Source organism: Myotis nattereri (assembly GCF_964212035.1).
Source record: "Myotis nattereri genome assembly, chromosome: 9".
Taxonomy (NCBI): Eukaryota; Metazoa; Chordata; class Mammalia; order Chiroptera; family Vespertilionidae; genus Myotis; species Myotis nattereri.
In genome coordinates, this window is record NC_138084.1 from 38,919,350 (window position 1) to 38,934,661 (window position 15,312).

At 42.4% G+C, this 15,312-nt stretch overlaps 2 protein-coding genes across 3 annotated transcripts; both read right to left on the reverse strand.

Moving 5' to 3' along the window:
* Nucleotides 1-447: 447 nt before the first annotated feature.
* ZNF215 (zinc finger protein 215) lies at nt 448-7,241 on the reverse strand (the record flags this gene model as incomplete). 2 transcript variants are annotated; one of them, XM_081099107.1, is made up of 5 exons in its annotated part: nt 448-1,328; nt 3,811-3,906; nt 4,235-4,367; nt 6,376-6,410; nt 6,851-7,241. In XM_081099107.1, 5 exons carry the CDS (start codon nt 7,239-7,241, stop codon nt 448-450), a joined length of 1,536 nt encoding a protein of 511 aa, XP_080955233.1. The 2 variants fall into 2 exon arrangements, with proteins under 2 accessions (XP_080955233.1, XP_080955232.1); XM_081099106.1 differs by having other exon boundaries at nt 6,322-6,410.
* A 6,013-nt stretch (nt 7,242-13,254) lies between these two features.
* Nucleotides 13,255-14,894, reverse strand: LOC308525427 (F-box only protein 31-like; the record flags this gene model as incomplete). The annotated part of the gene is given in 2 exon segments (XM_081100250.1): nt 13,255-14,213; nt 14,216-14,894. Coding segments are annotated over 2 exon segments (1,638 nt in total).
* Between the last annotated feature and the right edge of the window lie 418 nt (nt 14,895-15,312).

A 15,312-nucleotide genomic window follows, 5' to 3' on the forward strand; every position in this document is an offset into this window, starting at 1 on the left:
TCCTTAGAAATGTCCTTCTATTTTCTCATGATCTCCTGGTTACTTGTGACCTTCATATTAAGAACTGAAAGTTTGAGTTTTATTAAATATCAACTCCAAGGATATTGGTTGGCTTCTCACTAATATGGACTTCCTCAATAGATTAGGTCACATTTATGAACTAGAGAAAGATGATGGTAATGAACATTAGAATAATGATAGATAAAACACTTGTATGGTGATATGTTTAATTCCAAACTCTGTGGTTTCATCTGGGAGCCAGGAAAATCTGCCTGAGATTTCTATCCAATAACAGATTTCCCTCCAATATTAATTTTGTCATTATCAATTAGAGAATAATCTCTGACAAAGTTTCTTTTTTCCATTTGCATTTTCATAGGATTCCTTCCAGCATAAGTTCATGGATGTTGAATGAGTTCTGCACTCTGACTAAAGGTAATATTACATTTACTTGTTATAGGACTTCTCTTGAGTATGAAGTTTTTGGTGTTTAATAAGGTTTGAATTCCTGTTGAAGGTTTTCTCACACTTGTTACATTTAAATGGTTTCTCTCCAGTATGAATCATTTGATGTCGAATAAGTGAGGAGCTCCGGCTGAAGGATTTTCCACAGTTAACACATTCATAAGTATTATCTCTAGGATGGAGACTTGGATTTTTATTACTGTCTTCACTCTTACTGAAGACTGTTTCACATTTATTTCCTTTGTAGGCCTTTACTTCTGGATGACCTCTTTGATGCTTACTAAGGTTTGTTCGTCGGTTGAAGGATCTCCCACATTTACTACATTTATAGGGTTTCTCTCCAGTGTGAATGATCTGATGTCGAACAAGGGATGAACTCCGGTTGAAGGCTTTCCCACATTGAAAACATTCATAGCAACTCATTGTGGTATGACTTTTTGGGTGTTGAATATCTGTACTCAGGCTCAAGGCATTCCCACATTCATTATATTCTGAATGTTGCTTTCCTAGTAAGTCAAAATTAAATTTGAAATTAGTTTTAAACTTATTGCACTTCGGGGACCCCTTGCTCATAGGAACTCCTTGTTGACTATCAAAAACTGAGTTAACTGACTTAACATCAGAGCTTTTCTTATTTTCACTATATTCAAAGTCTCCTTCCACAGTATCGATTGTCTTATGAATGAAAGCTTCTTGTGGCAAGTTTATGTCCCAGTTCCTATATAACCAATCATCACTTTTCCAGGCATCTAGAGAAGGAGGTCTACTTTGGGTCAGTGTTGTCATTATCTCTCCATGGGACGATTCTGCTCCAGAAATTCTCTTTGAAACTGAATCCTGATTTTCTGAAATTATTTGTGTGTCTGAAAAGAAATAAAAATTCCACAAACTAGAAGAAAAAAAATTGCTTAATTAGGAAAGGAAGGCTAAACCATATAAGGGGATATGCATATTTTATGCATCTTAAACACAGAATACAATGAAGTGAGGCTAGAAAAGAAGAATTACAGAACAAATAAATGAGATAAAATTATTAAAAAGAAGGTTTAGAGATCAACAAGGCAAAGAATGGAAGAAAGAGCATTTTATAGAAATGGGATCCAAAAGATAACTGAGGGAGAAGATATAGAAAGGAAGAAACAGAGTAATTTGCCTATCAAATTAATAAAGATTTCAGGTAAAAAATACCTAGTGTTTGCCAGAGTGATAAAACAAAACAGAAACAGACTCAAAGAGAAAGAACAAACTGATGGTTGCCAAATCGAAGGGGAGTTGGGGGGCTGGGTAAAAAACTTAAAGGAAGTAAGTAGTACAATAAGTAGTTACAAAATAGTCACAAGGTTATAAAGTAAAGCATAGGGAATACAGTCAAATCATACTATCTAATAAAAGACAAACAGGGTAATTGACCATACCTTCGCTACACTTCCCATTGGCTAATCAGGGTGATATGCAAATTAACTGCCAAGGAAGATGGCGGTTAATTTGCATACGTAGGCGCAATGATGGGAGGCAAAAGGAGACGGACAGAAGAATGGTGATCGGAAACCCAGGCAGCAGGCAAGAGCCTTTGCCTTGACCCCTGGCCCTGGATTGGAGAACCGGGGTGCCTTTGCCGGCCCCAGCCGGTGATTACAATCGGAAAGCCGGTCCGCAGGCAAGGCGGCACCCCCAGGACCCAGGAGCCGCCTTGCCTGCAGCCCGTGATCCTGATCACGAAGGCTTGGAGGTGGCTCCCACCTGGGGCCCCCGAAGGCTTGGAGGCGGCTCTGGCCGAAACAGACACGGACAGGGACAGGGGGCTGGCCTGCAGCCTCCGCAGCTGAGCGCAGGCCCGGAGAGGAGACAGCAGGCCTGCCTCCCGCAGAAGCAGCACGGGTCCCTTCCGCCTCCCGCGGAATCTGCATTAGTCCCTCCATACTCCAGCAGAAGTGGCATGACTCCCTCCCACCTCCCACGGAATCAGCTCGGCTCCCTCCTGCCTCCGGTGGAAGCAGCACAGCTCTGGGCGGTACACTGCGGTTCCTGCCAGCTCCCACAGAAGCAGTGGGCAGCCGACTGAGTGATATTGAGCAATGGGCTACTAGTCCTATATAATAAAACCCTAATATGCAAATCGACCAAATGGTGGAATGACTGGTCACTATGAACTGACCACCAGGGGGCAGACGCTCAACATAGGAGCTGCCCCTTGGTGGTCAGTGCTCCCACGGGGGGAGCGCCGCTCAGCCAGAAGCCAGGCTCACAGCTGGCAAGTGCAGCGGTGGTGGCGGGAGCCTTCGCGGCAGCAATAAGGAGCAGTGAGCTGAGTGGTAGAAGCGGCAAGCAGGCAGGCGGTAAGGAGCGAGGGGTTCTGGACTGCGAGAGGGCACAGGCCAGGCACAAATTTTGTGCACCAGGCCTCTAGTATTGTAATAATTATGTATGGTGCCAGGTGGGTACTAGACATATCGAGGTATCGATTCTTAAATTATATAAATGTGTAATCACTATGCTGTACACCTGAAACTAATATAAAATAATATTGATGTGAATAAAATGCATCTTTGGACATCTCCCTAAATACACACACACACACACACACACACACACACACACACACCACTTCTTTGGTGCTGAAGTTCCTCTTCTAATAAGGTATACTACAAAAGTCAACACATAAGCCTGAAAAACTGGCAATAACCTAAATGTCCAATAGTTGTAGTGGCAGGGAGGAATGGTTGAATATACTGATACATGTATGTGATGGAATGTTATATGTGAATTAGAAACCAATTTTTGTATTTAGTGAAATAGGCAATTGTACACGATATCATATTAGGTAAGAAGAGCAGAATATATATAATGACATATTCCTGATAACCCCAATTTTGGAAAAAAGAAACTGTCACAAGCCACAAAAATACATTAACATAAACAAAGAAAATGGCTTAAGAAAAAAACCCCCACAAGTGAGGTAATGAAGTGAGTTATATCCCTCATTATAGAAAAGCCTATTCTGTACTTACTAAAATATATATACAATAATTTATAACTTCTCAAAATCAAAATGTTAATAAGAATAAATTATGATGAGGGTAGGGACTTAAGGCACAAGTTAAGGAGTTATATAGTTAAAGAAAGGGAAAAAAATGGAAGAATATTAAAGCCACTCTAGGATAAAGCAGAGTTTTCTGTTTTCTTAAAAAAAAAAAAAAAACAGAAAGCAATGATGCCTTTTTTTCTTCAAAGTTTAGGTGGTTTTGTCATCACCTCCCCAACTATCAACCAAAGGCTGGGTTGTACAATGGTAAGTTTAACAAACAGAAGCTTTTTACAAATGCCTCATATCTGCCTGCTTCTTACCCAGTATGGCTGTTCTTGGGATTTCTTGCTCCATTATCCATCCTTTTATCTTACTCTCCAACTTGGGGACCTCAACTGGTTTGGACAATAGAAGCTCTGTTATGGGAAAAATGAAAACAACACAATAAACAAACATACATGACACTCCAGACCGTTTTAGAGGGAAAAGAATTTCATCCCAACATAGTGTTCTAAGAGCTGTTGAAAGATTAGGCCAGAATCATCACACACCTGTGTATTTCTAAAACTCTACATCAGAAAGGACTTTCAGACACATACAGCAAGAAAATCTGCTGTTATGCCAAAGAATATTAGGAAATCTGAACCTAATCCCAAATGCCCTTAACACTTCAGCAGTCTTATAGTTTTATCAGTAGATGAAGAGATTATTAATGAGCAGAGTAGGTAAGTACATAGAAGCCACCTTTACGCAATGAGCTGAGGTTCCTATAGTTCTCCAGCATCACATCCCTGTACAGGTTCTTTACAGCAGAGTTCAATTGCCCCCACTCTTCCGCGCTGAATTCCACAACCACATCTTTGAATGTCACTGGCTCCTAAAACATTAAGTTCCTTTTTAATCAAAGATCACTCCAAAAATATTACTAGAGGAGAAACAAATTTGGAAAGAATACGGGAGGTAGCCAGAATATACAAAAATTGATAGGTCAATGTTTGGAGTTCTAAAGGATGAAGTTGTGTTATATTAGGGGCCTATCAACTTGGAACTCTGTGAGGGCCGCAAAAGGAAAATTAGATTAGCTTACGTTTTGCTGGAGGAGAAAAAAACAGTTGGGATAACTGTGGAACAAAAAGTATTATAGAGTATAAATAATTTACATAAAAGGAGTTCAGAGCACAAAGAGTTGAAGGTAGATTTGAGGGAAATTTGTAATGAAGATGTAGGCTTCAATAGCAGAAGAGGTAGGGCATTTTCTCCAATTGAGAAATGCAGCCTGCTAACCTCAGTTCTCGCAGCCTACTGTTAGCTGGTCGGACAGGCCTTTCCTGATTACCCAAAGTAGCCATTCTCTTAATCAGTCTCTACTGCATTATATTTCTTTCTTTTCTTTGTAATTATTATTCCTGTCTGCAATTATCCTTTTAAAAAATGTTTTTATTGAGTTTAGAGCAGCGGTTCTCAACCTTTGGGTCGCAATCCCTTTGGCGGTTGCACAACCCTTTCACAGGGGTCACCTAAGACCATCCTGCATATCAGATATTTACATTATGATTCATAACAGTAGCAACATTACAGTTATGAAGTAGCAACGAAAATAATTTTATGGTTGGGGCACAACATGAGGAACTGTATTTAAAGGGCCAGAAGGTTGAGAACCACTGGTTTAGAGAGAGGAAGGGAGGAGAGGGGGAGAGAGGGGGGAGAAAGAGAGACATCAAAATGAGAGAAACATGGGTCGGCCACTTCTTATATGCACCCAGACAGGGGAACCAACGAGCAACTTGAGTATGTGCCCTGATGGATGCTCAACCAACTAAGCCACACCAGCCAGGGCTGCAATTAGCTTATTTGCTTGTGTTTGCCTGTCTGCTTTGACCATAAATATAATCTCCACAAAGCCAGGGTTTTGTTTCATTTACTGTCATAAAAAAAGTATGGCATATTAGGCCCTGTGTAAACAGTTCTTCTTTTTCTTTAAAGATTTTTTTATTGACTTTTAGAGAGAGAGGAAGGGAGAGAGTGAAACATCAATTGGCTGCCGAGGATCAAGTCCACAACCCAGGCATGTGCCCTGACTTGAAATCAAACTGGCAACCTTTTGGTGCATGGGATGACATCCAAGGAACTCAGCCACACTGGCCGGGGCTGCATTAAACCTTTCTTAAAAGGGCCCTCTTACCATCAACAGTTGTCGAATTTCTCTCGGCATTCTCAACCTTATCATTGTTGGCACCTCCAGTCACATTGAAATATACAAATCCTTTCCCTTCCCCTACTTCAGGGCCTGTCTTTGTGAATAAGTTGTCTACATTTGTTTTGCTTACTTCCTCATCTTCTCTGCAACCTGGCTTTTATGCTCATGCATGTTAGTATCTGCATGATGATAACTGAACAGACACTAAGACATTACTCAGGCTGGATTTTCCTAAACTTTAAAGAATTTCTTCTTGAAATATGCTCATCCTTTGCTTTCAGTGACAACATTGTCCTGGTTTTCTCTACTACTTTGTTTCATTTCAGTATCCATTGAGGTTTCTTCTCCTGACCATTATAGTGACACTGGCTCCCTTCACTTTTAATTCTGAACATTCTCTGGATGGGCTCTATTTTAATAGCTTCAATTATTGTTTACAGTTTTGAAGAAATAAATGCACAGAGAACATACAAAGATCATATTTTTCAAAAAGTGTATCACTAACTAAAATAGGTCCAATGTCCTGAGGAAGAACAAGTCTCGTGTCCTTAGATTAAACTATGTTTGACAAAAGTTCAAAGGTCAAGAAAAAAAAAATCAGCTCATTTCAGTAAAGAGTGGAATCCTAATTCACCTGGGATTTGCCTGTTAGTGAGTCTGCTTCCATTTTCTCCTTCTTGATACTCACCTTCCGGAGAAGGGCAGAATCCTGGCAGGGTATATCTGAAGAAGATGAAGAAAAACATTACGGAGACAAGCTATGCTTTGGAGAAAAGTTTAATGATTACAGCAGTGAGCATAACATGTACCCATAGGAATCAGCTTTAAAGAACTTTGAAAAAATAATGATGCAAAGCTCTACAAACAATCAGAATCTCCAAGGGAGGAGCCTAGATCTTATATTTTTAAAAAGCTCTAAATGTGATTCTGAAATTCCACCAGGGATTGAGAACTACTGGATCAGAGGAAAAGGAGCCAAAATAATATTTGAGGCCTCATAGTGTTAAAAGATAAAATAGTACAAATCATATTCTTAAAATTACTTAAGAAAATAACTATAATGGATTCTCCTTCCAATCTTGTTTTTCTTCTTTATAACAGGAAAATATGCTGTCCCTTCCCCCCAGGGCAACTATTCCACATCCAGTTTTCTATATTCTCACCTTTGTCTTCAATTACATCTTCTATGAGAGTCACCACTTCTTTGCTGTTCTTTGGATGATGTAAATTCACCCAAGTCCTGACCTCTTCAGGGAGAATTGTCAGGAATTGCTCCAGCACCAACAGTTCTAGGATCTGCTTCTTAGTATGAACCTCTGGTCTCAGCCACTGAAGACAGAGCTCCCAGAGATGGCTCAGGGCTTCATGAGGCCCAGACACTCCCAAGTACTGGAAATGTCTGAACTTTTGACGAGACGCCTCAGAGTCATAGGTCTCCCTGACTGGGGTGGTTTCCTGCTGCCAAGACGCATCTGCTCTCAGGTCCTCACTTTGTTCATCCGGAGTCAGGTTTTGAGGTTTTGAGATAGCCACCAACTTGTTCAGGGGCTGCATCTTCCTAGATGGAAGTCCCACTTTGTTTGAATTTATCTTATCAGAGGAGTCCAGTAATTCTTAGGCTTGGGCTAAGTACCTGTATACTATATATATATGTGGTGTGATTTGAGCCAAGTTATAACTCAAACAGAATTTCCAGGAATTCCAGGAGTTTCAGATAGAAAGCCAACATTCAGGTACCTGAGAGACTGAAAAAATACACAAATATGACCCACAGATAGTGAACACATTAGCATAGTGTTAAAAGATAAAATAGTACAAATAATATTCTTAAAATTAAGCAAGGAAATATAATGGATTCTCTTTCATTCTTGTTTTTCTTCTTTATAACAGGACAATATGCTGTCTTCCCCCTCCCCCCAATTAACTCAAAAAGACAAAGAAACAGAGATAGATATAACACAAACAAGTGATACATGAAATATTCCTTTGATTAAAATAAATTTCATAATTTAACTCCAGTGAGATTTCTCCTGTACTAGTTAACGAATCTATTTTGCTTTATAACTAAGCAAAACAAGTCTTCAGGCAGGATATTCAGGACATTAAGCTTTAATACTAGAGATGCCTAAAAATCTTCATAAGTTCCCATTAAAATACCAAGTCATATTAAAATGAGTAAAATTGGCACTACCACTAGAAATTAAGGTAAGAAACCAATTATTTAAAAATACAAGAATAAATATCCATGAGCTATTTTATTGTTAGGGATTTTTAAAAAACGTGATTCCAAACTATAATAATTACAAATTTTTATTTGTTAGGACTCACGAGGGGCCAGTCTGCAATGTCCACCAGTGAGGTCTTAGGCTCAACTAAACAGGCCCATAAGACTACCATGAATCACACTTGGCACCAGTTTGTTAATCAGGCTATTAGACAGAAAACACAGATTGTCAGCAGGGTGAGTGAGTGGCATTTTTCTTCAATGGGAGTCCTTACAAAATACAGCTCAAGTCAAGAGACCCACCTGGGTTGTGCAGAAAGCATCTTGATTGAAAAGCCTATCCGCAGGAGCCAATATTTCTTCTAAAAACTCAGAGCACAGCACCCAGGGTTCCCCAAAGACCTTGGCCAACTACAACAGTCATTATGTCCAGGGAAGTTCAGATATAGTTTTCCGTCCAGTTTATAATGCTGCTAGTCTGGATGCAATTTACCATGCAAAGGTCTTTTTTTATTATACATCTCTAGGCCACTGGTTTTCAGGGGTGATTTTGCCACCAGGGCAATGTCTAGAGACAGTCTGGTTTTTACGACTTGGGATTATTATTACTGGCACCTAGTGGGAGTAGCTACTAAACACCCGACAATAGACAGCCCTCTAATATCAAAAAATTATCCAGCTCCAAATATCAATATTTTCAAGATTAAGAAACCCTGACATAGGCAATAGATAGTAACTAGGAGTACATACTTTGGAGTCTACCTGATTTGAGGTTAAATCTCAGTTGAGGTTACCATTTGTATGAAACTGAAGAAGTTATTTAACAAAAGCTTGCATTTTCTCAACTGCAATATGGCTATAACAATATCTATCTGATTAAATTATAAAGATTAAAAGAACACTCATCTCACTTCTTGGCAGATAGTAAGCACTAAATATGCACTTCGTCAAGAATTTTTATCATAAATAGATGTTGAATTTTGTCAAATGCTTTTTCTGCATCTATTGATATGATATGATTTTTTCCTTCACTTAGCTAATCACACTGACTGATTTGCAACTATATTTGCAAATCATATATCTGATAACAGGTTAATATCCAATATATATAAAAGATTATATAACTCAATAGCAAAAACAAACAATCTAATTTTAAAGATGGGCAGAAGATCTGAATAGCCATTTTTCCAAAGAAGACATACAGATGGCCAACAGGTACATGAAAAGCTGCTCAGCATCACTAATCATCAGGGCAATGCAAATCTAAACCACCATGAAATACCATCTTACACCTGTGAGAATGGCTATTATAAAAAAGACAAGAGACAACTAGTGTTAGTGAGAAAGTGAAGAAAAGAAAACCCTTGTGTACTTTTGGTGGGAATGTAATTTTGTGCAGCACTAGGGAAGAGAGTATGGAGGTTCCTCAAATTAATTAAAAATAGAACTACCATATGATTCAGCAATCCCACTTCTGGGTATTTATCTGAAAAAAATTAAAACATTAACTCAAAAAGATATATGCATCCCTATGTTCATTGCAGCACCGTTTACAAGAGCCAAGATATGGACACAACCTAAGTGTCCATCAATAAGTGAATGGATAAAGAAAATGTGGTGTATATATACAAAGTGGAATACTATTCAGCCAGAAAAAAGAATGAAATCTTTCCATTTGTGTCAACATGGATAGACCTTGGGGGCAATAAGTAAAATAAGTCAGAGAAGACAAATAACATATGATCTCTTATATGATGAACCCAAAACAACAAACAAACAAACAAACAAAATAATACAATAAAAGCAAGCTCATAGATTCAGAGAACAGATTGGTGGTTGCTGGAAGACGTGGGTGGGCAATGAGAGAAATGAAAGAAGGGGTTCAAAAGTTTTTTTAAAAAAAAGAGCTAGAAGCAAATGAGAAGAATTTACCAATGTTTTCCATTGTGTCTTGCCGAAACCATACAGTATCCATTTAAAACGCACTCAACAGATTATCATACATACATGTTTATGTCTGCCTATTAGTATATTTTACAGATTGGTGAAAACTTCGTGCACAAAAGTTATTTCTCAACTCCTGAGATATAACCTCCAAAGGTTAGGAAAGTCCAGGTTCATAGAAAGAAAGAAATCAATAAAAACATATTTTTTTAAAGAAAGAAAATTTTCAAAGTGACAAAGAGGTGTCACTGAGTCCCAGAAAAACAATGAACTATAGGCCAAAATACTTTTAAAATTAACAGAAAGGGAGAAAGAGGAGTGAAAAAGCTCACAGGCAATATGTTAAAAACAAAACAACACAAGAAAAGGAAGCTCAAAAATGAAAGATAGAGATAACAACAAGGACAGTTATTAGAAAAAGACTGTGTACAGGGTAAAAGTTTAAACCCAACTACATAAATACTCAAGAGACATCAAAAATAAAAGAACTCCAAAGTTGAAAATAAAGTGATGATTAAAAGCATAAGCAAATGTAAACAATAAAATAAGCATGGATATATTGAATTAAAAGCACAAATGCATTAAAATAGACAAAGAGGAAACTTTACGTGATTGAAGGTACAACTCAGTGAAGTTTAACTTATTAAATGTACCTAAAAATATAATTGAAATATATTTATAGCAAAACCCTCTGAAAATGACATGAAATCAACAATGACACATTAGAATGGGCAAATAAGACAACTTTCTGAGTCCTTAAAAAAAAAACACCCTAAAACTAATTACTAATGTAGTGTATAGAAATAACATGGTTAGTCTGATATTTAAACCAGATAGAATGTAAACACTGATGAGAATGTTTACAAAAGCTGCTATTAGGTTGCCAAAAAACTCCTCAATAAATAAAAAGAATATAGAGTGGTACTAACAACATTTATTACTAGAATGAAAATCAGAAAAAAACACTCTCAAATGCTATGAAAATTAAAGCTATGATCTGGAGTGGCCAGGGCTTCCTGATGGTGCCCTGGACACTCCAGATCTTTAAAAACCAACTCAAATTAAAAACATTGCACATCATAATCTATAGAGCACAGCTCAAGCTTCATGGTAAGGCAATGGCAAAGCCTTACATATACAGGATGCCCTCCAAAAATGATAGTTCAATTTTGAAAATGAAATGTATTTTAATAAATACTGCTTTTATAATTATTCAGTGTGTGAATATATTTTTTTGGAACATGCTATACAACTGAACAAGAATGAGATGAATTAAACATTAAACTCAGTGGGAAAAACAACAAAATACACTAGGGATTTATAGGTTAAAAATGTAAGTTAATATATACTCAGTATAAACCATTATAGAGCGAGGAAGACAGGTGAAGATGTTCAGGATGTTATGCTTGCATTTAGGATACAGAAAAGTTTAGGTGATAGAAGGGTCATGACTTGGAGGAGCTTAAGTGGTCAGTAAGTGATGAATACTGGAATAAAGAAAGTCAAGAAGTATTAAAGTTTAAACTGAATAGAGAGATGCCTTTGAGGTTGATGGTGGGATTCGGGATGAAGAGTTAAGACAGTGAGCCAGTATCTCTGGGGAAGGAAGGCGCAGTAAGAGGAATCTGAGAGTTCAATTAAATGACCAGGTGACACAAGCTCAAAGAATTTTACAGCTTCAAGGAATTGAACAGGTGTGTATTGTAGGGAAAAGATAGTTTATCTGTCTATGAAGAGGTTGTTAACCGAAGAGGTCATAAGTAGGCAGTAGCTTGAGGAGAGCCTTTCAGATTAGCTCAGATAAAGAGGGGCAGAAAACAGTTTGGATATGAATGAATGTCTTAAATAAGAAAGATGCCTGGAGTTTTTTTTTTCTTTTTCTTTTCTTTTTCCCTTTATTGCTTTCAGAGAGGAAGGAAGACGGAGAAAGATAGAAACATCAATGATGAGAGAGAATCATTGATCGGCTGCCTCCTGCACGCTCCCTACTGGGGATCGAGCCCGCAACCCAGGCATGTGCCCTTGGCTGGAATCAACCTGGGACCCTTCAGGCCACAGGCCGTCGCTCTATCCACTGAGCCAAACTGGCTAGGGCAAGAAAGATGCCTGGAGGTTTTAATGTTCTGCGGGAGTGGCTAGGAATGTCTGGGAAAGCAAAACGAGTTGGAATGAACTTTTCTCCATTTTCTTTTCCAGTTGACCGGTCCAATCACAATTGGTATTTCCACGAGGAATCAATACCAGTCGTTCCAATACCAGCTGACCAAGCTATACTCCCCAGGTTGAGCCCCTGGAGGTTGCTCCACTACAGAATGGAAGAAGGGGCAGCAGCCGAGCGAAATCTGGCTCCGCAGAGCCTGATCGAGAACCCAGCCGCCTGCTCCCCACCTGACCCTCTTATCTTGGCCCTCGGACCCTCTTATCTGGGCCCTCGGACCCCGGCTCTCTCACGCATTAAACCCTTCCGCAGCCCTCGCCCCCACCCCGGTCAGCTCGCGCCATCCACCCGCTTCTCCCGCAGAGACCACGGAGCACCGTATTGGAATCCGGTCACTGGGAACAAACCGAGGCGAAGGGCGCGTTCCGCGTAGACATCTGCAAGCGGGGCTCCCAATTCCATGCGCCCGCGTCCTCGCCGCCCGCTGACCCGGTGAAACCCACGAGCAAGGCTCCCAGCGCGCACTCCGTTCAGGCACCCGCGGGCGTCCGTTCCCAGGAGAGCGCGGGAGTGGCGTCCTGGCCGGCGAAGGCAGCGGGAGTTGGCAGTCACACCACCATCAGGAAGCCCTGGCCACTCCAGATCTTTAAACGCCGCTGCCCCATCAGTGTCATAAATGCCAAAGCCCGCCCGCCACGCAGTCCTGCGCACGCGCACCAGCCATGGAAGGAGACCCAGAACCCCCCGCGGCCCAGGGGTCTGTGAGGTGGACCCGGGCTCGGGCTGGGGGTCTGGGCGGGGTTTTCCTAACCCCGCCCATTCCTCTAGACCACGCCCACTCTAAAATTGTGTCCAACCATAGGGTCAGGAAGGGATGGGTGCAATCCTTGGAGGGTGGGTGGGAGAAGGGAGTGTCAGATTTCAATCACTAACCCATCCCTTACAAGAAAATTAGCTAAAATCTTTCTTACCTTCTCCCAGCAACCCCATGCTCCTAATTTGCTTGGAACCAAAAAAAAACAGTGACATAATTTCGACATAATACCGTCTTGCATAACAGTGGTTTAGCATGGTTTTTATTTTTATTTATTTATTTATTTATTTATTTATTTATTTATTTATTTATTTATTTTAATCGGAACAATAAAGATTTATTTAAAAAATAATCAATGGAGAAATCTCCTCGGGAGGGGATTAAAAACAACCAGATAAACAAGACGGTGGGTAATCTGGTCAGAAGGTCAAACCTCCAAAAGCGCAAGAAGCTGCTCTTCCTCTGAAGCCTCTTCTCCCCGCTGTTGCCCCTGGGCAAGGAAGGGGCCGTCAGGCGGTGGGGACTGAATGTTCTCCAGCATGTCCTGGAAAGCCTGCGGGGATGGCGCCTCCGCATTCTGGAAGGCGACCTGGACTCTGCTGTACAGGCTGAGGCAATTGGGTTCCTGCCACATGAACCCGAAGTGGTCTTCATCGAACAGGATGAAGGCTCCAGGGATGCGCTGGGGGTAGGCGGAGCCAAAGCGAGCAACAATGCCCAGGCCGTAGAAACACATCCTGCAGGCTCGGGGGTAGTTCTGGTCCCTGGAGCTCACGCCCGCAGGCAGGACAAACTGGACAGGCTGCTCCTCCAAAGCTGCAGCCCCGGACTCCCCGACACGGGGCTGCGCAGGGCTCAGCCAGCCATGGCCCTCGCCGTCCTCAGTCCCGTCTTCTTGCTGCTGCTGCTGCTGCTGCTCCTGGATCACCTGCTCGTGAACCTCCTGGACCAGGCGGGAGTACTTGTTGAAGTTGCTGAAGATATCATCGGGCAGCTGGATGCGGCGGCTGAGGTGGATGTCTATCATCTGCTGCCCAGCAGGGACGTGGTGGTCACCCGTGATCTTCGTGGCCCTGGCATGCTTCCCATGGAAGCTGAGCATGACAACCTCTAGGCTGTTGTAGGCATTGTGGGTGCCTTTGAATAGGCCTGGCCTGATGAGGTCCTCCGGGTGGCTCGGGGAGAGGTAGATGCGGCGGTAGTTCCGGCAGTCGTCATACTGATGGTCGATGAGCTTCATCAGGACGAACCGCAGCCTGTCCTCCAGGAAAATGTGCTCGAGCGTCTGCCCCCATTCTTCCCGCAGCCACGCGCGTAAATCCTCTCGGCTCCCACCAGGCATCCTGTGGTGGTGCGTCAGGTTGCACTGGGTGGAGAGCCCGTCCGAATCTGCACGTGGCAGCTGTGGGGCCCTCGGCAGCTGTACGTGCACTCCACTGTGGGCGATTTCCCCCCTGCCAGGCGAATTCTAAACGCGGGCTTGAACTGCATGGAGTCATCCACACGGGGGTCATGGAGAGGCAGGTACGTGCGACCCACAATGCATGGGCCGTCCACCACTACATACAGCAGTCCTCCATAGGGCCAGTTATCTGGCTGCCACAATCCCAAAATGTGCCTGCATGGGTGGAGCAAGTTGGCATAGAGTTCTCGACAAGACACAGCCATCGTCCCTGGGCTCCTCAAGTTTTCAACGGCGCCGTACTCCTCCTGGCAGCGCCGTCTCCAGAGGCTGTCGGTGTGCAGGATGCTGCGGAATCTGGTGCAGGCCTGGGCCAGGCTGGGCAGGTCGGTGCCGGGGAGCGAGGCGAAGATCTCCACCAGCAGCTCGGGAGGCAGGTGCTGCAGGGAGCAGCGTGGGGGCAGCCGGGGTGGCATGGGGCTCCTGATCCCTCCACTCCCCGCGGAGGACCGAGCCGCCCTGTCCGCCTCCACGTGCTGCCCTTCAGGGACCGGGGCTGGCTTGCTGTCGGCCGCCACCATCGCAGCTGGTCCCAGGCTCTGCTGGCGACACTGGCATCCTCGAGAAGGGCCCGGGCTGCAGAGGCAAGCGCACTCCTCCTCCATGCCTGGCGCAGTAAGCAGCGCGGACCTCTGCAGTCCTGCTTTAAGCTGGCACCTTCCCGCCCAAGAGCCCAGCCACGCCCCCTCAGAGAGGAGCCGATTATAGGATTTGAGCAACACTGGAGACACCCATCCCATTAATATTCGCCTCCTGCCAGAAGCAGGTCTATCCTTGCTGCATGACACAGTCGCTGCAGGGAAGAAACATCTGCACAGCATATGTTTCAAGGGACCTGGCATATATGGCATACTGTCCTTAATATGTTTGCTCCCCTTCTTAATGCTATGTGTTTTAACCAAGGTTACCTCTCTGAGAAAGGTTGTTTCCCCAGGTAGGGATTTTTCCCTGAAGTTAGGGTGGGAATAAAACCCCTTAACTAAATGCCAGGCGGGTAGTTAATCACTTTAACTACAAACAATC